Source organism: Protobothrops mucrosquamatus, unplaced genomic scaffold (genome assembly GCF_001527695.2).
Source record: "Protobothrops mucrosquamatus isolate PMUCROS unplaced genomic scaffold, P.Mucros_1.0 scaffold1519, whole genome shotgun sequence".
Taxonomy (NCBI): domain Eukaryota; kingdom Metazoa; phylum Chordata; class Lepidosauria; order Squamata; family Viperidae; genus Protobothrops; species Protobothrops mucrosquamatus.
In genome coordinates, this window is record NW_015387691.1 from 37870 (window position 1) to 64366 (window position 26497).

Sequence of the window (26497 nt, forward strand, 5' to 3'; positions counted from 1 at the left end):
CAATTCTCACTTGTTAGCAATCTGTGTTGTTGGAAAAATGCAATTTTCATCCAATAAACATTTACCTTTCTTTTTAAAAATAAAAAGTTCAGAAATACTTCAGATTGTTACCAGTTCTCACTTGAATTCTTATTTTGTTGTAATTTGAGTAATAAATATCGGTACAAAAGGTAAATGTGACTTTATTGCAATATAATACTATGTCTTAGTTCCTAGCAAATGTTTACTTTTAATTGTTTTAAATTATATATATGGGATGGGGGCAAGTAGCATATGTTTAATTTTCTTTTTGCCCGGATTTCTTTGTAAGTTCCTTACCTCAGTAATCTGCTTTTTGTTACAAACACAATAAATAACACAGGGAATAAACAACACAGAAGTGGTTATTTTTATTTTCTCTGCTGAACCTCTTCAGGAGTCTTGTATAGAAAAAAAAGTGGGGGCAGCCTTTGGCACCCTAATTTTTTTTTAAAAAAATAAAGTTGAGCCTACTGAATTAACAATGTAACAGAATGTCAACAGAAAATACCATTGAAGTTTAAGCTGCAAAGATTATCTTTAAACCAACTTGAAAATAAGTTTGTCTGAAAACATGTATTTACTCTCGAGTAAGGGAGTAAAAGACTGCTAGCACAAATCATTTCACAACGAATATTTCCAAATGGGGTGGGGGGGGGGAGAAGGGGAGGCTTATCAGGGTTCATTTTAAAGCCAGCCTCTTTTTTTTCCTCTCCGCTCCGTCTTTACTTTTCCATGTGGAAAAGGTTATCAGACAAGGCAGGCGAAGAGGCTGCTCCCTTTTGGCGGAGCCATGCACAGATTCTGACAATGTAGTACGCAAGAATTTAGGCTAACATGATACACAGCTTCGGCTTGCACTGAAGCTCAATAAGGAAACCGGACACAAACAAGCACGCATATTACACACACACACACATATCACACGCGACCAGGTCAAAAGTTGACTGCCTCGCCAGCTTCCCTTCGGATCCTTTCTTGTTCCGTCCTGGCAGAGCTGATTTTCCGCCCAAGGTAACGAACAGCGCGAGTAGGCGCCGGAGGGGGAATTAGGTGGGGATCGTCGTGTCCGTTCCTGCTGGGTAAAGGTCCGGGCCGGATTTTGCACCTTGTCCCCGGGACTGCCTCACGGCCTGGAGGAGCTGGAGCTGCTGCGGCTCTGTTTATTGAGCGCTCTTGTCCTGGTATCACTCCGCTGGCATGGACGAGGAGGCGGAGGAGGTGGAAGAGTAACGCACTTGATCCTTGTGATGGTGGCAGAGGAGAAGCAGCGGGCAGAGCAGAGTCCGAGCCGGTCCCTCTGCGTGTAGCAGCTCCGCCGACGCTCTGCCAGCCCTTCAGCCAGCTACCTTTGCAGATCGCCCCGGATTGTTCACGTGTTGATTTCCCCCAGCCGGAGGATTTGCTTTTTTTAGGTTCCTGTTGAAAAATACAACTGAGCAGCCAAAGTACTTTGAGAACACGGTGCGGCATAAACACCCAAACTTTTTTTCCCCTCCCTTTTCTCCCCCCTCCCCCCCGGAAAGAAAACACAATTAAGAAAGCGGCGTTGCCTGTCTTCTGATGGTGCGAGGTGTGAATGCATTGTGGGTTGTACATGTGTCTTCCTTGACCAGTGGGTGCCCGTCCTAGGTGTTTTGTGAACGTGCAAGTGCGGAAAGGTTCTATCTCTACATACCGCTTTTGGGGACGCCTCTCCCCCCCCTCTTTCTGTTTTAATACATGGGGAGGCCAAGAAGGTTTTCGCTCCGGAATTTCTTTCGGAAAGGATGGATTATTTAAAAGGGGAGCAGCTCTGAGCTCTCCTCCTTGGAGTTTGTAACCGAGCGGCGGCGGCGGCTGTGCTCCCTGTGTTCGGATACCTTCTGTGTGTTGATTGTGTCTGGCGATAACCTTACAGCACCTCCGGGTTTGGGCTTTCTGCTTTTGGCGTGGTTTTTTTTTTTTTTACCCCTCCCTCCCACCCGAGAGGATCGGCAAGAAAGAGGTTTTGCTGCGTTGTTTACAACCCCCAAACATTTTTTGCTTGGGTCGGTTAGCGTTTCCATGGCCCACTAGAGAGTATCCCAAAAGGAGGATTCCCCCTCCTTCGGCGTTTCTGCCTGCTGTGTGGAGCCCGCGTGTAAAAGGAGAGGGGGGGAAAAAGTTCTTCCAAAATAGTGTGCACGGTGAAAGGGATGGGGGATTTTCCAACCCCCGCTGCCGCCACGAACGGCAGCAGCATTTGTCTCAACAATAACCTGAGCAGCAGCCTCGGCGGGGCCGGGATCGGCGTGAACAGCGCTCCCCACGGGCCTCCTCCCGGCCACAATGCTACTCATAGCGGCGGCGGCGGCGGTGGTACTAACGGGAGCGGCGGCATTCCCAAACACAGCACCGTGGTGGAGAGGCTCAGGCAACGCATTGAAGGCTGCCGGAGACATCACGTCAGCTGCGAGAACAGGTACCAGCAAGCCCAGGCCGAGCAGCTGGAGCTGGAGCGAAGGGACACAGTGAGCCTTTACCAGAGGACCCTGGAGCAAAGGGCCAAGAAATCGAGCTCCGGCGGTGGCAGCAAGCAACCACATTCGAGCAAACAGCCACAAGATGCCGAGCCTGCTACAGCCGAGCAGAGGAATCACACACTGATCATGGTAAGGGGGCGGGCAAGGGGGCTGGGGGCGGCTGCGGAGCCCTTGTGGGCAGGCGCTACTCTCATTTAGCTCTCGCTTCTCGCCTGAACGGATGTGGGAGTTTGGGAGGGGAGCGAGCGAGGGATGCTTGGCTGAGACCGGGGAATGGGCGGGGAGAGGAAACTTTGGTCCTATAACTAATAAGGGAATCCAGGAAGCAAAGCGGATCGTTTGAAGAAGAGTTGAAAGCTCTGCATGGCGGAGGCGGCCAACCGCGCTCCCCTTTTTTGCCAATTCCTGACAGTTTCTGAAATACCGTAGAAGGAATGGTCTCGTACACACCGCCCGCTCAAGTAGCTTTCCTTCCCAGCCCCCTGTTCCTTAGATCGCCGGACAATATATAGATGGGTGCTTAATGATTCGTATTTTTGGAAGAGCCGCCTCCGGGGTCAGAGCTTGGAGGGTTCGGGGCGTCTTCGGGCGATCTAAAGCAGTTGAGCGAAGCCGGAGACGGCAAGAAAAGGACGCGCGCCTGTGCAAAAGCGAGCGTGGGTACGTGTCTGGAAGAATGAAAAAAAAATAAATTAAAAAAAGGGGGGGGGGAAACAGACTCGCTGCCTCTTTAAATCCAGCGGAGGGAGAACTTGTGGGCTGGCTCTGCAGAGCGGGAGTGACAGCTCTCGGAAGAAAAGTTGGGCAGGCTCTTCCTCGACCGGCAGCGTGAGTGTATGGGTGGTGAAGTAGCCCAATCAAGCCTCTTTAAAGCATCCATCAGCCACTCATCAGCCACCTCGGCTGGATTAAAAAAAACAAAACAACGCGAAAGTTTTCTTGGTCTTTTAAAAGACTCGGAAGAGGAAAAGCAAAGGGGCGGCAGTTCGTCTGTTGGTGGCGTAATGACTCTTGAGTAGCAAGTGGCGTTTCCCAAGACTCGCTGCTAAAACGCGCTCATTATAAAGGGCAGGCAGCGGGTAACACCAGGGGCTAACGAGCTTGTGGGAAAACAAAGTGCACCCTGTTTAAGCTTTTATTGAATACCTTTCAAGAAGAATCATTTCGTGCTAGCTGCTCTGGCTAAATCGGTTAGCCTCCTCCCCCCCGCCCTCCAAATCTTAAGATTCCACTCTTGGGAGTAAATCTCGTTGAACATCCTAGGGTTTAGTACTGTAGATTTGCGCAGGGCTAGCGGTATTAACCTATTACTAGACCATAGCGGGCAGGAAGTAGGTTAATACCGTTATCCCTGCGCAAGTCTACCGTGCTCGGACTTCACGGTGTTCACCGAGATTTACTCCCAAGAAACATATACAAGAGCGAAATCTTAGATGTGGAGGCTAATCTGAGTTAACGGATCTTTTCTTGTTAATGGCCATTTTCGCGTTGTAGAGTCCAATAAAGGACAGCATAGTTGGAAGAGATTTTGAAATCTTGCGCTTTTAATGCACAGAGATTGTGTACACACTGGAGGCGTCTTACCGGGCCGCAAGCACTAGTTTGGTTAAGGGAGGCATTGTTTGTTCAGTTGGCAGCTGTACTTCCCGGCTTGTTTACTTAAGTCTTTTAAATGTGCATAACTGAATGAGGAAGGATTGCGGCATGAAAGACTTATGCCGTCTTACTAACCATAATTATTAAACCTGTATTCGGCCCTAATCTTCAAGCATGCAAGCAGAAACACACTTACTCGAGAGTAACTAACGGGACCTGCTTACTCGCGACCATATCTCCATAGGCTTCCAACGGCAGACGTTCGGCCAAATTGGCCGAAGTTGCTGACCTCCTCTAGCGCAAGGCCACATAAAGCACGTGCTCATTTGTAAAAGAGAGCGGGCAGTTCATGGTTCATTTGCTTTCTTCTTCCTACGGCTGGTAATGAGAATCGGTAGCTGCCGGGAGACAGTTAAAACATCCCCCGCCCCTGTGCGGTCCTCCCCTCCGAAGGCCACCCCACCAGCTGGCGTCTGCCTGACAAAGCCGGCACGCCTCTCCCTCCCCCCCCTTTTAGGGTGGGGGGTGGGAAACCCGAAGGCGCGGATTGGCGAGGGGGTTAGCCGCAGAGCGACAGCCTGAAAACTTGATGGGTGTTGCGGCGACAAGAGAATGTGGGCGGGTGGCGAGAGAAAGGAACTGATGTTCTCGCCTTGCTAAAGGCAGCGGCGGCGGCTCCTCCCACGACGGGAAAGGAACAATTTGTTGACTGAAACAGTCTTGTTGGCGCTGCGCGCGCGCCTTTCTTGTACGCGGGGCCCGCCTCTTTCCCTCCCACCGCCGCGCGAAAGGCCGACTCCAGGCGGGGCCCGTCGCTCTCTACGTCTCCCGCGAATCCCGCCGCTTTGTCTTCTGGGCAGCGGTCCTTAAGCTTTTTCTAAGCCTTCGCCGGGGGTTCCTTACGTACCCTGGGCTGCAACCTTTATTCTCCTCGGCTCGTCGGGCGTCTTAAATAATGGGAGCTGGACTCCTAACTAATTTGGGAAAGCTCGGCTTAGAGAAGAACTTAATGCTCCCGAAATTGCGTTCCTCCACAGAGCACAGGTTCTGTCAGGTTCTCTCTCTAGACCTGGGTGGAGAAAATGAAACCCGCTTTTTTGCACACCAGAACTCTTACTGGTTTTTGTTTCTCCTGCCATCTAAAAATTGGTTTTAATAAGAATGCATGTAAAATAATTTTGCCTCATGCACATGAAAGATATTAAAGAGGCAGAATTAAAATTCTAACCACCGCGTGACATTTTTATGCTCTGAACAAAACAAGGGAAAAGTTCTCTTGCTTGTAGCAGTCATTTTTATTATTTACACCCCGTCATTTTTAAAATAACTCGAGGCAAACAATACTCCTTCCCTTTTCCCCACAACTAAAAGCCCATGTGAGTTAAGAGTGACTGGTTCAAAGTAACCCTTTCATGCCTAGGGCGGGACTAATAGGGTAGTAACCATTACTAGAACTAGTGACTTGTAGTGACCGTTGCAGAAGATGGGAGCTAGAATGTTGTTGCCAGTACGTTCTCTTGAGGGGTTGATCTTTTTCACCAAGAAATAAAGATTCAATAGCGGCATACAAAGGAAGAAAGAAGGGTGCACCATAAAACTTTGTGGGCGGGCGGGCGGGCGGGCGCGTGAGACGAGAAAGAGCGAGGCCACCCTTGAAGGCAGCGCCGGGGAGTTCTCCAGCCCTGCAAATGGCGAGACTGGCAGAGGAGCGCCCTCAACCCCCAAGCTCGCGTTGCGCACGCTCCGCTGTTGCCCTCGATCAGGCGCGCAAATAGTCTTGCGAAGAAAGGCGGGAAGAAAAGGGCCCACAGATCGGGGAGGGGAAGAGCACACGCAGAAGAATACGCAGGAGAAAGGCGAAGTATAAAGGGAGGCACTTATTTCGCTCGCAAGAAACTCGAGGCTTTGCGTGCTGGCGTTGGTTTAGGCCAGTCAGAAACGCGGGGTGCATGAGCGAAACCTTTTGTTCAGTAATCAGGTTAGGGTTGAGTCCTCTAGCTGTTTCCGCATCTTGCTTCCCAATAGGGTTTGCATTTGCAGTACTACTTAGCGGTCCAGCGGTTCCGTGCAAACCAGGTTCACATTCCAGCCATTTCCTTTCTCTTTTAAACTCGCTGCCCCACTAGTTAAACGGTCGGGTGTTACCCATCGCGGGAAGTGGGACGGTACAGCTCTGTTGAATCTCATTATCATCATAAAGAGATTAGCTGCTTGAATGTGCCCTCTGGAGTAGCTAGCTTTCTCCAACGGAAATCTTAAAAGCAGCTGGTATAATGTCCATTATGGATATTTCTTTCGTTTTAATATTTTCCACTAGAAATTCAGTCACTGTTGCGTTTGCTTTTTTCCAGCTAGGAATAGTAAAATGTAGACAACTTTTTTTTTCTACACAAAAGCAATGATTTTCTTGTTAAAGATGCCAATTTTACAATTCTGGTTGGGGCTGAGCAGGTTGCTTCATGTACGCTGAGTCAGAATTCAGACCTTAGAAGACTCTTGCATGTCAAGAGACCTTAGTTTATCATTAGCCTTATTTATTCATCCATCCATCCATCCCACCTTTATTATTTTATAAATAAGTCAAGGTGGTGAACATACTCAACACATACTCCTCCTATTTTCCCCATAACACATACTCCTCCTATTTTCCCCATAACACATACTCCTCCTATTTTCCCCATAACAACCACCCTGTGAGGTTGGTTGGGCTGACAGAAACTGACCCAAAGTCACACAGCTGGCTTTCATATTTGAAATCAAGGTCGTCTGCTTTCTAGCCTTGTGCTTTAACCATTAGACCAAACTCAAAACATGCTGTAATATGAATTTTAAAAAATAAGAATGTTACTCTAGGGGTGTCAAACTGCCGGCCCCTGGGCTGGATACATCATGCCAAAACTGAGCACTCCATTGTCGGCAATGAAAAAAAAAGTCGCAATATGTCGTAACACGTCACGTGACTGTTGCGAGTTTGACACCCCTGCTCTACATGTGTAAGATTTCCCTTTTATATGAAATTAAAATTATAATCTGATGGCAACGTTTGAAGTGGTTCTGAGAACTCCTTTCAAGCATTCATATTGGGGACCATTGGCTTAGGTCAGCGGTGCCAAACTTGCAACGTCACATGATGTATTGTGACGTATCGGGACTTTTTTTCCATTGCCGGTTTCGACATGATGCATCTGGCCCACAGGCCAGCAGTTTGACACCCTGGCTTAGGTTAATGCGAATCCAATCAATCTGCTTTGCTGCTGACTAAACTTAGGGCTCGTACTTGGGGATATTTGTATTAAAATATTTCCCTTCATTATAATTCATTATTATGAATACTGTTTTTAATAGCTGTAAAAAAGAGAGCTTCAGTTATAAGATAGTCAGGAGCATAGTACTTCTTATTGACAAATCTGTGGTCAAGATTTATATTTTTGAGAATTTTTTTGCAGTAGGTAGCAAATCTTTTTTTAAAAAAATAATAGGAAGATGCCAGAAATAGTGTGAAGTCTTCTGTACTACTTTTAAATCCAGTTTGCATGGGATTTCAGAAAAAAGAAGAATGTTGTTTGTCTTCCTTTTTATTATCAGTGACAGATAAAGTCCAGATATATCTTCCTACCTGATATATTGGTTTGTATTAACTTTTTGAATTAGCAGAATTAGTAGAAAAAATACTTTGTGAAAATATAAAACAGAGTAAAACAAATTTATATTTTTATATATATTTAGAATAAAGTTAATCAAATAGTTATCTCTTATCGCCATCCCTTTTAATATTTTTATAGCAGGAATCACATATTTACTTTGAAAGACTTCAGAGAGACCTGTGCTCATAGTCATTATTAGATTTATATCCTGTCTTCAGTGGTTCAATGCAGAATACATGACATTTCATCCTCCAGACTGTCATTGCAACAGAAAAGTAGGTTGACCTGAGACAGTGAGATTCCGTGGGTGAGGTCCCTTCCTCCCATCCAGGACATAGCACAGAAGCGTTGCTTGAGCAGGATCCGTAAGATTATCTGGGACACTACACATCCTCTTCACGACCTGTTTTCCTTGTTACCTTCTGGGAGGAGGCTTCGTGGTATCTGTAGCAGAACATCCAGATACAGCCATAGTTTCATTCCATACAGCATTAACCTTGTGAACTCTCAAGCTTCCTCCTTCCGTTATATATTCAAGATGGACAGTATTTAATATTTATTTGTCATGTATATGTAGGGGTGTGGGTCTATACATATGTTGTATATAGTATGTTTAGGTGTGTGTCATGTATGTGTTTCACTTTGAGAGCGGGCAACTAAATTTCATTTTTGATCTGTGCCGTTGTGCCCACAGTAAAAAGAAAATGACAATAAAGGTTATCTTATCTTAAGTCATGATACAAGAAATTAACCACTATACCATCTGAGCTTTTACATAAGTGAGGACAGTGGCATTTTTTTGAGGCTCTTTTTGTGTTAGTGACAGAAACATTGGAAACTCACAGGGGGGAAAAGTAAAGTATGGAAAACTTCAGAAATATCTTTTTGATTTTGCAGTTCTGAGTGAGGTTGCTATAAGGATAGGATTTCTTATATGTGGCAGTTTGGATCTAGTGTACAGCCTCTTCTTAGTTCACCCTTAGTTCCAATCCATTTAGGTGTTAATTTTATCCAGTCAAAATGCTCCTTGTGAGCATGCTTTCTCGGAAGTAACTTCCAGTAAGGCTAAATGAGACATGGCGTCTGATCATTTATTTAAACCCATATCTGGAGCAGTCAAGTCAAAATATGAGATGTATTGAAACTTCAGGTTTAAGAGCAGAAAAGATGAATGGGAATCCTCTCCCCATGGCCTGTGTGGTTTAACTCCTGCAGTTGCCCCTTCCCCCAGCACCAGTTTTCTTTTAGCCAGAAATTAGCTTTTGAAACAAATCCAACTGGGAGAAAATAGTATCTGAAAAGAGAGTAGGAGGCACATGTGGCTCTTGTCATTTCCCCTTTTAACGCTAACTAATCTTTAGTTTTTATATGGCCATAGTGATTATGAATTGAAATATGCAGAAGTGTCTTGTCTTATATTCCATAGATTTAGAAGAGCTTTCTAAGCAGAAAATATGAGAGCATTGCAATTTTGTACCCTGATTGCGATATGTTTATTAAGAGTCTGTCTGTGTCCAGTATGGTTTACTGTTACCCCATTCAAAGAAATATTGATGCTAAAATATGTTTTGTTTTTGCTAGACTAGTTATAGTATCTTCCATACACTTTGTTATGACTGCTGTTTGTATCTACTTAATTATCTTGGATCAGTGGTGGCGAACCTATGGCACGGGTGCCAGAGGCGGCACTCAGAGCCCTCTCTGTGGGCACGCGTGCCATTGCCCCAGTCCTAGGCCTTCAGCTGGGTTTTATAAAACCTTTTCGCTTTAGGCCTCCGCCGCCGTGTGCAAAACAAAAAAGTTTCAATCAATCAGTCAATTTCAACTTCTTGTGGGAAAAAAAAAGATCTTGCAAAGTTGGAATTGATTGATTGAACTTTTTAGTCCCAGTCTGCTGTTACCACCGCAGCCGTGCCCACCTAATGGGCCACACCCACCCAATGGCCACACCCACCCAATGGGCCACGCCCACCCGGCACTCGACGATGCATAAGTGGGTTTTGGGTTGCAGTTTGGGCACTCGGTCTCTAAAAGGTTTGCCATTGTCTTGGATCAAATAGGAAGGTATAAACATCTATTGTGCTATGCAGTGTTATTCCTATTCACGTAGAAAATACCTTATTCCATAATCTTGGAATAAGCATAGGTTGCCCAGAGGTGCCCCTGTACTTTGCAAGATCTGTGACAGTACCTCTTCATTTCCTGTGAAGAGTCCTGTTGGTGCCCATGACTTTTAAACTACTTTTCTTCTTTGGAAATAAAGATTTGGAGGGCTAGAGACCAGTGCTTTGGTTTGAAACATGGCTGCCCCCATTTGTAAGAGAAAGGGACAGACTTTATGACCACTGCCGGCTGTGATAGAACAGTTCTACAACAGGGCAGAGTATGAAAACTGACATGACCCAAATGAATTCAGGGCAATCCAGTGCATTGAAAAGAATGGAAGCCTTATCTAGATGAACTTCAGGAAGAGATGGTGAGAGCTGAGAATTGGTATGAGGAAGAGCATACACAGGGAAGCATACACTGAGGTTACACTGGGGAAGATGTGGAAAATCATGACAGGGATGCTTATGATTACATGATGGAAGAAGCAATCTCATAGTGATTCCATTTGTGTGTGTTGTGTGTGAAAGAAAAGTGAATGTGGAGTGATGTAGGAATAGAAATATGTGAGTAATCTGGGTGAATGGATTTTGGTTGAGATAGTGTCTTTGGACCCACTAGTGCTTTAATATAGTAATGTAGTCATGGACTGAGGCCATGTTTTCTGCCTTGGGCTAATAGTAAATGAAACAGACTAAATTCATCTTTAAGTGTGTTGGGTTTAAATAACATTTCCTTCTTAAATTGTCAATATTTCATCACAAAATCAAGGTCTATAAAGTCTGTAATATTTGGTCATTTCTTTTGGAGGTCAGGTTACTTTAATTTTGTTTGTGTTCAGATATCACAAACCTCTGGAAAATGGAGGAACATCTCTTTCCCTTTGATTACTGGCGAAGCACTGATCATCCATTTATGTTTGTCATTAGGATACTCATCTTTTCCCCTCCTCTTTCACCAACTTCTTTCCTAGCTTCTAATAAGTCAGAGGAGAGCTGGGCTTTCTTATTTTTGAAAGGAAAAGGGTGATATCAACACCTTTCCACAATCATCATCTTAGTGTATAGCATATGTATATGGCATCTTCAAAGGTCATGCAATCACTGATTTACAACTCTAATAAACCACATTATATATGCAAACATAAATATCAGTTTAAATAAAGCTTTAGCAAATACATGTATGTAAAGTGGGTGAACAATACAACAGATGAGATGAAATATTAAATTAGGGTAAAAACATGATAAAATCGCCATGATATGGTGCCACAGAATCACAATAGGATAGATGATATAGTTCAATATCTAGGGAAGCTAACCACCTAATTGCTTCTGGTGTAGCTGCAATGAGGTCATCCCAAGTGCCTTGAAATTTCCTGAGGAGACATTCTCGAACTATATGGGTTATTATTTGTTCAGGTGCACCACAATCATGTGAGCTCTTAGCCATTCCCCATTTAAAGAGCTTTGCTCTAGTTTTGGCATGGCCTGTTCTGAGTCTGTTCAGGTAGCACCATATTTTTCGGGGCAGATGCATTTCTGGAAGTGGTTTTGTTGTATCTACATAATTTATTTGGTTATGGTCATTAAGGGTCACCCGTAGTTTGAGTTGACTGTCCATTATTCTAGTTGGGAAGGAAGAGGGAACGATATTTGCACGATTGTATTTGACAGTTTTATGAAATTCATATTTTCACTTTTAGATGCAGGAACCTCCCTTATCTTTATGTCAGTGTCCAGAAAACTATAAAAGATGTGAATTTATCTTTGTTGTCTATTTCCCAGTTTTTCTATGTTTATCAATATGTCACTTCCTCCCTGCTTCCTCCTGAAGTAAGAAAGATGATTGCCCAGCAGCTTGCTAGTGCCAGTTGTCTAAGATGTAACATAATAGTTGTGCTGTCATGACAAGATAGCTTCTCATTTCAGAGAAAATTATAAGCGATAGAGATATTTTGAACATTGATGGGAAATTAATTTTTTTTAAGAAGCGGGAAAAACAGGATACTGATTGAACAAATGGATTTTAAGTGCAAATGCAATTGAAATATATTTTGGCTAGAAAAGATATTATAAACTGACATCAATATTATGTATAATACCAGAAAAATGTGATGAAGATGTCTATATTTAATTGTATATGTATTAACAAGAATTGTATTTGCCCAGTGTGGAAAAATGCATACCACCGGAAGAAGAGAGGATCAAGGAAGCACTGGATGGTGTATTATTGGAACTAGAATGAGAAAGTTAATATGTACCACTGAATTACCAATGGACCCAGACAACATGTTTATTAAGTATTTATGTTTGTAAAATTAGAAAATTAATAAAATGTTTACACAAAAAAAGATAGCTTCTCATTTCTGTCTTGGTGTTTTTCCTCATATTTTTTCCACATTATTTTAACGAATGAGATGCTCAAATAGGGTGATATGAGAGAAGCTCACAGAGAGTTTTGGAATCATATCCTCTCCTGCTATAAATTCATGACAGTGATATGCTGAAAGGAGCCAGCACTATTGAGGAATAATAGTTTTACTTATACTCTTATTTATAGTGTATAACACAACTCTTGAGTATAGATACAATAGATGAAATATAGGAAGTCACACAAATTTAAGGATGAGTGAATAACACTTTAATTCAGTAGTGAGAAAAGTCAAATGTATAATGTTGAAGAAAAGAGTATCATAAATTTGAAGGGTTACATTTGTATACTAAGTCTTTATTCCCTAGCTGTGTCAGATGTTTGTATTCTCAGGCAAATTACTTATATTTTAATCTTGGTAGTAGGAACCTGATAGTATTAATCTGGGTTCCTCTTGTTGAGGAATTATGAAGAGCTATAATAATTCTGCATATCAACAACTTTAAAGGTGAGAGATCCCAGCTTTAGTTCTTAACATCTCTAGTTAGGAGTTAGATATAGGAGAGCTTTTGCCGATGATGGTGAAGCGGTCAGTATATTATGTGATTATTTTAAAAAATTGTGTAATTCTTCAAGTTATGCTCTTGAAATGATTTATTTTGAGCTTTACTAAAATTAGTGGAAAAAATAAAATTAACAAGCTTTCTAACAATAATTAAATGTAACTCTACCATATTTTAGAATTTAGAAAACAAGTTCTGTCCCTTTATAATTTCTTATTCCAGGTTATGATATTGCCTGCTCCTTGTTACTTTAGGATTCTGGGCTAGGATAGTGATCCTGAGATCAACAATGGGCACAGAAAAAAGTTATATGCTCCTTTTATTTTATCTTGGAACAACTGATAGTGGGACTAGCCAGAGGAGGGACAACCTGGATTTTTCCCTAAAAAAAACCCCAAGAATTGTGATAAATGTGAGTCTTATTGGACTGATTGGAAATAATACATTTCAGATCCTATTTATGTATCATATTTTATTTAAAAATAAGAAGGAAACAGTCCCTTTCCCCTCCCAAAAGTGCAATACATGTCAGATCATCTCCTACAATGCAGTCATAAGTGTGTTCAGGAGAGGAAAACTGTTGAAGGAATACTTAATGTTAACAAACTATGATAATAGACATTCAGCTAAAATGTTTATTGCCTATCAGTAAAGGTGATTCAAATTCTGTCCTTTGCATGCTAATGGGTAATATCAAGGATAATATTAGAAAAAAAATCCTTTATAAAGTTCAATACTTGACATAATACAGAAAAAATAACCTTGCATAAAATAAATGCAAATAGGCAATGGTGTAAGAAGGAATTTTGAGAACCAAATCATTAATATTAAAATTACTGAAATAAAATTTAAATATATCAGTGATAAAACATACGTGGTTGAAAAATTGGATAGCAAGCTGATTAAAAGGAGAGTGTAGAGAAGCTGAATGGGTTCTCTACATCTCTAGAAAATGTAGAGAAGATGCTTTAGGAAAGAAACGAGCTGAAGAGGCAAACAAATTTATAGATTTTGTTGGTTTGAATGAAACCTATTCAAGAGTTCCAAAAGAATACAAATATGGGACTCCTCACCTGAGAAAAATGTGTAGCGTTCTTAAGATTAGTTGTTCTAAGGCAAAATAAAATAAAACTTTAGGTATTCAGAAATGTCAAGCTAGTTAAAGTAATATTAATAAAGGTTACATTATAAAGTAAACAGGATAAATTTTGCTGAAGAAAGCATAATAACATGGTTAAATGCATTAAGTAGATAAGTATTGTCTTATCGGTAACAAACACGCAAAGCTATTTGGAGTTTCTTTTCGTGAAGCTCGCATTTAGAAGTCATAGATTAAATATGACATTTTATGAAGTAGTAACTGGTTAAAAACAATGCAGGGACTAGCAAGAAATAGTCACTTCATACAGTAAACAATAGAATCTCTGAAGTAATCGGGTTCGTTGATCAGTCTTTATTTATGGTGGTTCAAATACAAAAGAACAATGAAAGCTTTTCCCTTTTGAAACTCATTTTTGGGGACTATGGATGAGATAGAGTTATCAGCAGCATCCATGAGATGAGGTCAAAACAGGCAAGTGGGTGGAAGTCACATTATTATATAAGTCCTTCCTCTTTTGTATATTTAATATTGGCATTTGCCATCTTGTCTGTTTTGACATCTTCTCCGCAGGCATTGCTGGGTGTTACTGTTCTGCTTGTGGATTCCCATTGATGATTGACCACTGTGGAAAAAGAATTCGGAATAGTGGGCCTGTTATCTTATCCAGCATGATATTAATATATTCCAATTGTTGCTTCTCCAACAAAAATAATTCCAGAAGTAACTTCTAAGAATGGATTGTCTCTGTCTAAGAATTATATGTTGAACACAATATTCAAGGTTTTCATTCTGGGTTACTCTTATTTCATTATACAGAGGTGTCGCAAATATAGACAAGACAACTAATTCAGAAGCTGAGGTTAGGATCATTGTGACTTCTTTGGACTGAACATAACATACTCTTCTGAGCACCAAATCTATCAGGTGTTAAGTGAAAATACCACTGAAAGTGAACAATGAAAAAAAAACAGCCTGAACTGTAGTTGGTAACAATTTGGATTTCTGTTGATATCTGTAGCAACACTATAGGAGCTTATTTGTTTTGAATGAGGAATAATTATTTCTAGTGAAGTACGAACTAGTGTATAGATTTCAAATCAAGATGATAATGACAACTTTGAAGTGCTAGGATGAGAAATAATCTGACATTTTAGATACTGTAATAATAGAGTTGATCTATCATAAGATGGGCAGCCAATACATTTTATAAATAAATGAATAAATAAATAAAATTTTGCTTTGTGCCTGTGGTTTAAAAAAGGTATGTTAGTTAGTCTCAGGTGTTCTCATTACATTTATCTTCTCTTCATTTGAAATACTCTTAAGTTCATTAGAATGGGAGAAATGGGAGGGTCTTTGCAAAGGGTCTTGTTAATATTCTTCAACTATTTTAAATTAATTAAATGTTTTTTAATGTTGATTCAAGCATGATTTCTATGCATGAAAAAAAATGATACCTAAATGTGCAACAGACCATAAAATCATGGAGAAAAATAGGAAACACTCAAATTCTCACATTTATAACTGAAGCAACTTCTAGATTTTCTATCTGACATGAAATGTATTGAGAAACACATTGAGGAAAAAACATTGAAAAGGTAAGAACATGTACAGGACATGAAAGTTTTAAAGGAAATGTGTACACTATTTTATTCATATTTAAGGCAGGAGATGGAAACCTATTACCTTCACAAAGTTACTGAGTCAGTTTGAGGATCACTTGTGGGGGGTCCAAGGCAAAAGGGAAGAGAAAGTTCTTTATCCACCAGGCTTGAAGCAATTGGCAAAGTGGGGAAAATACATTAATTGGATTTCTTCATGGTGCAACCTCTCTAGGCTGTGAACTGTTGTTCAGACTTACTGAAGAAGGTTTGACTGCTTTTTCAAAAGAACACTATGCCTATGTTCAAAAGCAGTACAAACAATTGATAGGCACTAGGTGTGTGCACATAAATTGGCCTTCTGTTGCTCTACTGCATAAGAGGCTATTTACTGCTAGTCAGCTGCTGTTTGGATTGATCCAGGTCTCCCAGCCAGGGGTTAGCTCCCATACCTGGCAGATACAGAAGGAAAGGCAGATTTAAAAGAAATGAATTCTCCTACCCAAAGCAGAATGGTTCTGGAGGACAATACCCAGGTACTGGAGGAGGGAGTGTGTGCCTATAACTGTTTAAAGTATCCAGTATGTGCTAGCTTGAATTGATCTTTTGGGAGTAATCTGATTGTTCAGTAACCCACACAATGGTTGATAAAGTGTGTCAGATTTCAGAGACAGTAAAACTTTCAGTTTGTTGGAAAACAACAATTAAGAATGTCTTTTTTTCAGGGATGAGATGGAAAAAATATTTTATTTGTTTATTTATTTATATCAATAACTCAAGGCAGTGAACACACAGATACTCCTTCCTCCTCATATTTTTGCCACTCAACCACCTGTGGGATGAGTTGGGCTGAAAGAATGTCTGGCCCAAGTTTACCCACTGGCCTAAGGCAGAACTACAGTCTTTTGGCTTCTAGCCCGGTGCCTTAACCATTAGACCACACTGGTTCTCAAATGAAAGCAATGTTATAGAGAAATGGTGAGAAAAAGAGATTGCCAAGTTATGTCCATGCCATTATTAAAGTGCAGATAAGGTAAGGTCACAGGACTGCTTAAAGCTATAATTTAATACCATTTGAATGGCAGTAAGTTCCTGTCTTTGGTGTAAGTAATGAGAATCTCTTCATTTGATAACCTGAAGGTGGCCTTTCTCTGAAATTTGTCTAGTTGCTATGTCTTTGGGTAAATAATTTGTCAGAATACTATGAAAATAGATGTTGGGCTTCTGACAGGCCAGATAGGAACCAATTGACAGGCATACAAGAATCCAGGAACTTCTAAGTAGATAACTGTATTACAGGAAAGATAATAAATCATGAAATAATTCCAGTGATATATAAAATGTATGCTTTTATCATATCAATGTTTTACATTTATTGTGTGTTTTTTTCTCCTGCCTATGGAAAGGACTAGAAACAATTCTCTTTTGTGCAGGAGATCCAGTTTTCATCTATTCCTTGTTTTGGTAACAGGAGCTTTATGTCAAATTGTTTGACTATGTAAAATCACACAGGTTTATGGAGCTTAAATGTCTACATGAATTTTGCAAGCAATGTTTTCAAACATGAAATTAAAGCCTTGCATATTTGAGTCCCTTCTCATAACATTTATGTAGATTTTGAACTATAATGTAATCTTTCTGTATAATTTATAGATGAAATATTTCTGTTAAAATAATTTTATAAGATACTTTTTGTGGAATAAATTCTGATATAAAATGTGCAGTATAAAAAATCATTGCCTCCATGTAGCTTCTTCCAAATTACCCCAGCTGATTGAACATAAACTCACACATTGTTTTTTGAAGTAAGGGAAACTATGTACTATACTATAAGACATCCCATTAGCATAGCATAGCACAACATAACATAGCATGTACTAAACATATGCTTTTAGATTGTGGGTAGACTTATTCATCAATTAAACAGCCTAGATTGCATGTGTTCCAAATATAGTTGATTTGGAGACCGAATGTTTGCAAAAAAATGAATACATGTGTTGAACTTTTAGCAGATCTGAACTGTAGCTGTTTGTAACATGAGTACAATATTGAGGAATGCAATTTTGTAAATGGAAGATGCAAATTATGCTGACAAGAAAAGATTCTGTGGTGGTGACAGAAGATCCAGGACTTGTGAGCCCTTTTTCAATTCCTCAATAAGAAAAACTAGTATTCCAGATGGGAGATTGTAGGAAATAAACTCAACACACAGTATTATAAAATATTTTGTTTTAGCAATGGAGATCAACATGACTGTAGGCTGAAATGGTAACACTGATTGAATCCTTGTTCCCAAACCATTCCATAATATTATTATTATGGTTTAAAAAAATAGTATCAACTTTAAAAGATACTGTCCTTTTTCATTTATGTCATGGTCCATCATACAGTACATTTCTGAATATCAAACAGTTGAATGATATAAGTCTTGACTGGGCAGAGGAGCTCTTAATTTCTATTAGCTGCAAAGGAAGAATTCTAATTGAGTATTTCTTCTCAGCCCTGGTTTTGATGAGCAAGGCTGTACATATTTTATTAATATTTGGGGAATTCATATCTACAGGTAGTATGAAAAACCGCTATTGTATATTTTAGCTTGCCTAGGTAGGCCATGTGGCTTGTTTTGTGTGTATGTATTTTTAAGATAAGAGTTTTAAACAAAAGTTTTTATTCCAGAGAATACACCTTAATACAAGGTCATGAAGTAAGTAAAAATGTTCAAGGAATTTAAAGAAAAGCACCCTAATCATAATGCTGGAGCCAGTAAGTGTTCACTTAATATTTCCCTCCTTTTCTGAACCATTTAGAAGCAAATTGATACCTGCTGATAGGAGATCCCCATGTAGCACTTAAGAAACAACGAATTGGTTTGCCTTTTGAAAGTATATAGTGGGGGGATTTTCTGCTAGCTTCTGCACCTGATTTTAAGTGAGAAATTCTGATACCTTAGATATAAATAATTGATCAATAAATAGCAGCTGAAGAACACAAGCTGCTCTTTGCAATTAGCCAAAACTTACCTTTACTCAATTGAAAAGGAATAGAAAATCATGATGCCCACCCATCGTTTGATATCTTTTTCTGCAAGTTTCTGAAAAATAATTTTTTTGAAATCAGGTTCTCAGCTATTATTTTTAAACAACTGCTTCTAAATCATCGTATCCCAGATTAACAAATTTAAGAGTATTTCAATAAAGCAGATAAGACGACTTTTTCAGGCTGTCATTTTTCCCCCTCTAAAGTAATTTAAAATCAGAAAGAAAGAAACAGCCAGTTTGGTGTAGTGGTTAAGGCATCAGGCTAGAAGCCAGGAGACAGTGAGTTCTAGTCTCCCCTTAAACACAAAGCCTGGAGCTTTCTCTCAGCTCTAGGAAGGAGGCAATAGCACATCATTTCAGAAAAATCTTGCCAAGAAAACTGCAGGGATTTGGATATGATTGAACAGGAGAAAAAAAAATCCTAACCCAATTCAAATAAAAATGTAAACTGGAAATAGTGTACTGCTTTACAATGTGACTGGAAATAAAAAACACAAATTTTAGAACTTTTTTTTTTTTACCTTCAGTTTTCTCTGAACTTTCTCTAAGCATGCAGCAGATACAAATAGCTTGCTGCATTTTTTAAATTGTTTTTGAGTTAATTCACTATATGGTAAAATATGTTGGCTGTTTCCTTGATCAGTTTATCTCACAAAGCAATATAACACCAAGCAATATAGTGAATGAAATAAACATGAGAGTTCTTGACTGTTTGTTTAAAGGAGGAAGGAAGGAAAAAATTGAATTAAAGCATGATTAACAATTCTTTTTCCCATCCCCTATACATCAGTTATAAATCACACTTATCTGTAGTTGCTGACATTTAAAGCTATATTTCATCAATATTTGGAATAGGATGTATTCAAATCTTAGGCTTTCTCCATTTACATCTAAACTGTGGCACAACTTGGCATGGTAACATTTTTTTTCTTCTGTTTCCCTGTAATGTTCCCTTCATGTTTTCTCTAGCCAGAAAGTGATCTAGGCTTAAATTCTCCTTAGATGTATGAACACTATTTGAGTAGTGTTTCCTTACTCCAACATAGTCCAAGGGCAGCTTTAAGATGTACAGAATCTGTTAGTCGTTATTACAATTTTGGTGGAAAGTCAGATGAGTGCAGATTTAAAATGGGGAATGGAGATGGAATAGGGAGTGGCAGCCTGAGACAGCAAATTTTCATGTTGATTCTATTTTCTGCTGACTCAACAATGAATGTGTAGCACTCCAATCCAGCAGTAGATAAAAGCTCAAAGAGCTAATATAGTATTTAGCTTATTTCAATATTTGGTATAGGTTATAATAAAAGTTAAAAGATACTTTTACAAAAAAAAAATGAAAAAAGTCAGTGCCTATTCTCTTCTAATTTTTAACCAAAAGTTTTTTGTGGGATTCCCCCCCCCCGAAATTTAACAATGTGACCTCTGAAAAACTGATCTGCCAACATATTTTCTTCATGCATGCGGTACTTACTTGGCTAAACTGATCCAAAAGCCACAAAAAGCCTTTTCATGGAGCTGAGGACAAATTTGCAAAATATGTTGCTTGGGGAATAAGTTGTTCCACAGAATGTGGTTTAAGAAGTACTTTGTTACAGTATGCTAAACTTTTTTCTAATCTTTGTAACTTTTTACATACCATTTCCCCCAAGTTTGAGCTGCTGTTTACAGCGTGTAGGTTTTTCATATAAAGATTAACAAAACCATTGCACCCTTTATATAGTAAGAGATGCAATGAAATGAACATTGTTTTCTTTATTTACTCTTTTCATGTACCCTGTGTCTAAACTCTGAGTTCCTACGTCAGAGGTTGGCATTACGGCTGGCAAAATTCCCTTCTCAGTTGCTCTTTTCCATTTGACCTTCAGACAGCACACAGCACAGTCATAATAAAACTAAATAATCTTATATATGAATCTGCTGATTGGTGGCCTGTTTGCTATAATTGTACAATACTTGCAGAGAAAAGTTTTATTAACTGTTTGAAATGAATAGTTGTAGAACAAAAGAAAGCAGGGAGAATGAAGTGTAATACATCTCACAAGTTTTAATTTACCACTTTATAATCCCAAAATTATTTACATGTAAGAATGGTTCTGTGTGGATGTACTGTAGCACTGAATTTGCAATGTGTGATGTCATGATCTGTTTACTCACACTTATAGGTAATCAGTGCCCCAATCTGAAGCCCTGCACATTTGTAGAATTATGCCAGACAGTATGCTGAAAAGATGGTGGGAAATTATATTTAGAGTATGTCAGGTTGGAAAAAGTTGCCTTGGAAAAAAACCACAGATCTAGTTTCTGAATTGATCATATATAGAGCATCCTTCTTGGTATGCATCGGGAACATAACAATAGTAAGGGCTTGTTCTCATGCCTCACCATGGCAGGAAGATGCTATCTTAACTTGTTAAGGGACATTGGCTAATGAGGTCATGTAAGTCTCATCCAAGCCCCAGTTGTTAAAATGCTGTTTCTCCTTTTTAACACAAGTTTTGACATATGAATAATCTACAACATGGCTAGTGATGAAACAGTCAGGGCAAGGATCTGCCCAGCTCCTATGTATTGGCTGAATTAATCTGCTATGGATTGTTAAAATTTATTCATTAAATTTATATATCTCCCTATCTCAGTGTTGTGACTTTGGATGGCTTACAGAATTTTAAAAAAGCAATACAAAGATAACCAAAAAAACAGGAAAAATTAAAAATATTAGAAACAAAACTGTTAACCATAAAAATAATCTTTGAGAGAGCACAATTCATTTCCTATAAATATAATCATTTAGCAGCCTATTCACCAACTTTCCTCATTGAATTATCAGCCACTGCCATTTTTACCTGGTGATGTGAGAAAGATTGGCACTTGATTTGTGCAGTCTTTTGTTTTTTATTTTTGACATGGAAATATTGATTCCCTGGAAGACAGTTGCTTTCCAAATAAATGCCGACTTTCCAGGAGACCAATACACTCAGTGTCAAGACAAACAAACAAAATCTTGGCTGATAAGTAGACCCAGTTTAGGAGAGACAGGTGAAGTAGAAAGGAAATCTACCAACCTGCCTGCAAGCTCCTTCCATTTGCTTTGAGAATCTATAAGATATCCTGGAAAACCATCTTTTTTTTTAAAGTCATTTTCCAATGACTTGAGGTGCCATAGAAACTTGACATCTGGTTTGCACAGAGTGGATATTTCAAGTGTTTGTTTGCTTTTGAGATAAGCTATTAATGTTTTAGGGCATGGGTGTCAAACTCGCCGCGTCACGTGATGTGTCGTGACGTATCGCAACCTTTTCCATTGCCGGAGCTGGGGTGGGCCTGGCCTCCGAATGATGCAACCGGCCAGCGGGCTGGCAGTTTGACACTCCTGTTTTAGGGGACCAATAGCTCTATAATCATATGCTAATAAACTATGAAAAAATGCAGATGACTGTCCAAGGGCAATGAAGGAATATAAGATGAAGTGGAATGTGCCTAAGTCTTCCAACTGTGCTCTTCCTCACATTATGAGGAACAAGTGGCGGTGTTTTTCCTCCATGGTTGATGAGTCATGGTGGGAGAGGGGCCAGGGAATACTGTTATCCCAGTACTGCCTTGCATGATATTTCTAAGAACAGCATCACTACCCAGCGTCATTTTTGAAACAGAGTGAAGCTTAGCTGCGTGAGCAATATAAATTATATCAATACACTATTCTGTGGATTGGAGGACAGGAGGAATACAGCTCTGGAGAAATGTCCTAAAGTATATTTTTCCATACATAATTGGTATTACCTGGTTATATCATACTGTTGAAATTCCTCTGGCTAGTAAATTTTAAAAAGGGGAGGTCAACAAAACCAAATTGTTTAACCAGTGGATTTACTTAAGATGCCTTGCACACCTAAAATCAGGTTAGAATAGAAGTTATACTGGCAGGATAGAAATTAACAATTTTCTGCGGGTTTCAGATCAGATGAGTAACATACTCACTCCATTTCCATGGGAAAATGCCCTAAGTCTCCTTTACAGATTTCCTTTTAAAATGGTTTGTTGCCATGATTTAGTCACCATATTTTTCTTTATACCTTGGTTTTGTTTTTTTAGCTCATCAAACATCACAGCCACTGATTTACTAGGCAAGGTTGACTCAGCCTTCCATCCTTTTGAGGTCAGTAAAATTAGGACCCAGATTATTGAGGGCAATATGTTGACTGTGTAAACCACTGAGAGAGCGCTGTAGAGCACTGTGAAGCGGTATATAAGTCTATGTGCTATTGCTAAGTGCTATTGCTGTTGGGCACTCAGAGTTGGTTGTACTACATGCCTCTTAGAATTAATGTGGCTATTCTCACATGATCTAGAGGTGGGTTTTTTTTGTTTTTGTTTTTCCCAAAAACTTTTTGGCCGCTTTGAATTAATATCTTAATCAAATGAGCCAATCCTAGAAAATCAATGGAAGATCAGATTTCTCCCCAGAATAACTGTGAATGTCAATATCTACTCACAATAATAAAATATAATTAGGAATATGCTATTGCCCACTTGATCAAAAATGTGAGGTAATTTTGAGATGGCTAAAAATATCTGGCAGGCTTGCAAGGAAATTTTATAACAATAGGGATGGGAATGGACTGAGTTACCATTGCCAGAGTAATTCATGCACAAAATCCCCACATACATAGGCATTTAAAAAAACTGTGACTTAAAATAGTCATGAAATATACACGGGTAGGCTAACTTGAATTTCACTCTACACTGACCATGATCTGGTACAAAACATTAATATTATGGAACCTAATTTATAGAGAAAAGTGCCCATAATGCAATGTGCTTTCTGGGGCTTCCTCTTGAAAACCAACCAGAATCTGCAATCGGTTCAGAATGTAGCAGCATATGTGCGGTTTTGGCACCCTGTAGTTTCTCCAAGTTATACTATTGTTGTTTCAGCTGTACTGGCTCCCAGATGCTTTCTGGGTAAAATTACAGGTGCCAATTTTCATGTTTAAAACAAGGCTAGGGTTATATGCCTCTCTCCTGAGGTTATCTGCAGACGCTTCCTTCTTAAATCCAGATTAATAGTAAGAGGACTGGGAGATAGCCATCAGAACACCAATTTTTTAAAAAGGGCCCATGGAACCTGGAAAATACAGATTTGTCTAGTCAGCTGCATATGTAGAGATTAAAAATATTCATAAATAATCTGGATTTGGGATAAACAATGTGCTAGCAAGTTTATGGAAAAAACGTGTTATTCAATGTAGTGACTGAGAAGAATTCTAAAAGAATCAACTTTAATTGGCTGCATGGTTAATTAGATGGCAAATGTAGCTCATTTTGTGGGTGTAAGGTTGACATACATACAAACAAACCACTTCATATATATAAATTGTTCAGGTCTGAGCTGTTGGCAATTAATCAAGAAAAAGATCATAGTGGGTCATAGTGGATAACTTAATTAAATGTCAATGTAGCATATAGCAAATGTGAAAAAAACAAATCATATGATGCTGTGAGACTTTACATAGTCTCTAATTCACCAGAAACCTAATCCTACATTCAGTAACTGGGTTATAGCAGAAAGAGAGAGATCTAGTGTATAGTCCCAGACTTTGAAGCTTTGGTCTTCTGCTTTTGCCTTTTGAAGTTAGTGAACTTTGGCTGCTCTACATCCAGCCTTGAAACTTGGAGACATCTTTTCCATGTTCACAAAACAGTTCTGTTTGCTCAGAGTGGTAATGATTCCTGCCTTGGCACTTTCAGCCCTTACAGCAAGAAATTACTAGAAAATGGATTGAAAATAGAATTGTCAACATTCTAGCATTCCCACTTAAACTGATGCGAGGTCTACATTTAGATTACTGAATACAGTTCTATTTGTCAAATTTGAAAAAGGTTATAGTAGAACTACAAAAAAAAAAAATAGATGAGGCCATTGAAAGAATAATCAGGTTTAGTTCCAAGTTGGGAGTAAGACACCAGAAATAAAATGGAGGCTAAGATGCTAGAAATAAAATGGAGGCTGCTTAGGAAAGAAGGTTAGCAGCCTCCATTTTATTTCCAGCATCTTACCCTCCATTTTATTTCCAGTGTCTTACTCCCAGCTTGGACCTGGACCTGATTTTTCTTCCCACAAGGCCAATTAAAATGATTGGAGGCTTGACTTTTTTCTTTATGAAAAAATGATTAAGCTGTATAAAATCACAGGTGACATGGAGAAAGTAGACAGGGAGAAGTTTTTCTCCCGTTTTCAAAATACTAGGACAAGGGATCATGCAATGAAACTGAAGCTGGTTGGAAGGCGATTTAAGAGAGATAAAAAAAACACACCTTCAAGCAGTACATAATTACCCTGTGGAATTCATTATCACAAGATTTGGTGATAACCACTAACATGGATGCTTTAAATGAAGATTGGTTAAATTCAGGGGATGAGTCTATTGAGGCCTATTAGTTTTGAAAGTGCAAAATTACCTCTGGGTTTGGGAAGTGTGCTTCCAAATCTAGTTGCTGGTATGAACAATAGGAAAGGACTGTGTCTCTTCTCTCCTGTTTGCAAATGCACCAGGACCATCTTGTTGGTAATATGAAAAAATAGTTGACTATGTCTCAACTGACCCAACAAGGCTGTATGCCTTGTGATTCATTATAGGCCACATGACTCCTTTCTCCAAGGCTGATTTATAAAATTCCAAATTAGCTCATTTTGTCAGCTTCCCTTCCTCCACCTTTAATTGGGTGTATTGTCTCTTAGTCTCTTGTGACTTCTTAGGAGTGCACTGACTCAATAGAACAAAACTCCAATGAAGATTTCTGTTATTATATCACAAATATTTACCAATGTCACACTTCTGTTATTATGATGATTATTTTGTAATCTTTAACAAGATGACAGTAAATAATAATAATTAGTAGGCGTCTTGGGTGCAATCTCAAAACATCTATAGCACCATTTGAACACCTTTGGCATTGACAAAATTGCCATCAGTCAGATGCAAAAGACAGCTTTACTTGGTAGAGCTTACAACATACCTTTAATACCATCAAACAACATCTGTCTGTTCCAGGTCCTTGGGAAGGACTCAGTAGGTGGCTAAAATGCCAAATCCTGTCTAAATATCTGGCTGGCTGCACAACGAACCATAATAATAATAATAATACAAGTACAATTATTTGTCCATTATAAATATCATACTACAGTAAAGAAATTCAACACTTCTGAATAATTGTATGTATGCATGCATACATACTAGTCACATTAGTAGTGCTTCCTGTGCCTTTGTTTTTTAAAGTTTCAGAAAAAGTTTTGTATTCATGTGCACCTCTGATGGAAATTACAAAATGATTTTTAGGCTAAAAACTGATCTCCTGAGATTATTTCTCTTTCAGTGCATTTTTTCACCAAGTCTTTGTATTTCTATATTGCTTTTGCATTCTATGCAAAGGAGCAGATTTATGGATTCTAGTCACATATCTGACTATGATTGAAGGAATTTGGCATGGAAATTTTGATAGATAATTGATGTTGTGGTATTTGAATGAGGGAAGGGAAAGTAATCCTATCTACAGTGGAGCAATTGCTTCTCACTTACGCTTGCTGAAGACCCAGCTGGACCTTTGTTTCTTCAGTATTTTAAGACTTGGACTGAGTTAGACATCTGTACCATATTTTCACTGGCCAATTAGTTAGATTAAGGAGGCACCTTATTGTATTTGGATTCTGCTGAAATATATGCTTAAATATATAGTTAAGTTAAGACATAGTTGTTCACAGTATAACTATAAAAATGTTTTAATCATATTTTAATCATATCATTATATAATATCTTATATTACATCTGGAAATTGTTTCAGGATATTTCTTACTTCATGAAACATCAGGAAGCTGATCCTCTGTCCCACTTGTCCTGTCCTGTTTTTTTAAATACTGCATATACTATGAATTGAGGTTCATAAAAGGCTGTGGGCCATGC

At 39.2% G+C, this 26497-nt stretch overlaps 1 protein-coding gene across 1 annotated transcript in view; it reads left to right on the top strand.

Annotated features, from left to right (window-relative positions):
* Nucleotides 1-2195: 2195 nt before the first annotated feature.
* MAML3 (mastermind like transcriptional coactivator 3) overlaps nucleotides 2196-26497 on the top strand; it is a 272729-nt gene continuing 248427 nt past the window's right edge. The window contains exon 1 of the mRNA XM_029285330.1: nucleotides 2196-2651. Coding sequence (XP_029141163.1) covers nucleotides 2196-2651 — 456 coding nt within the window. The remainder of the gene's footprint in view (nucleotides 2652-26497) is intronic.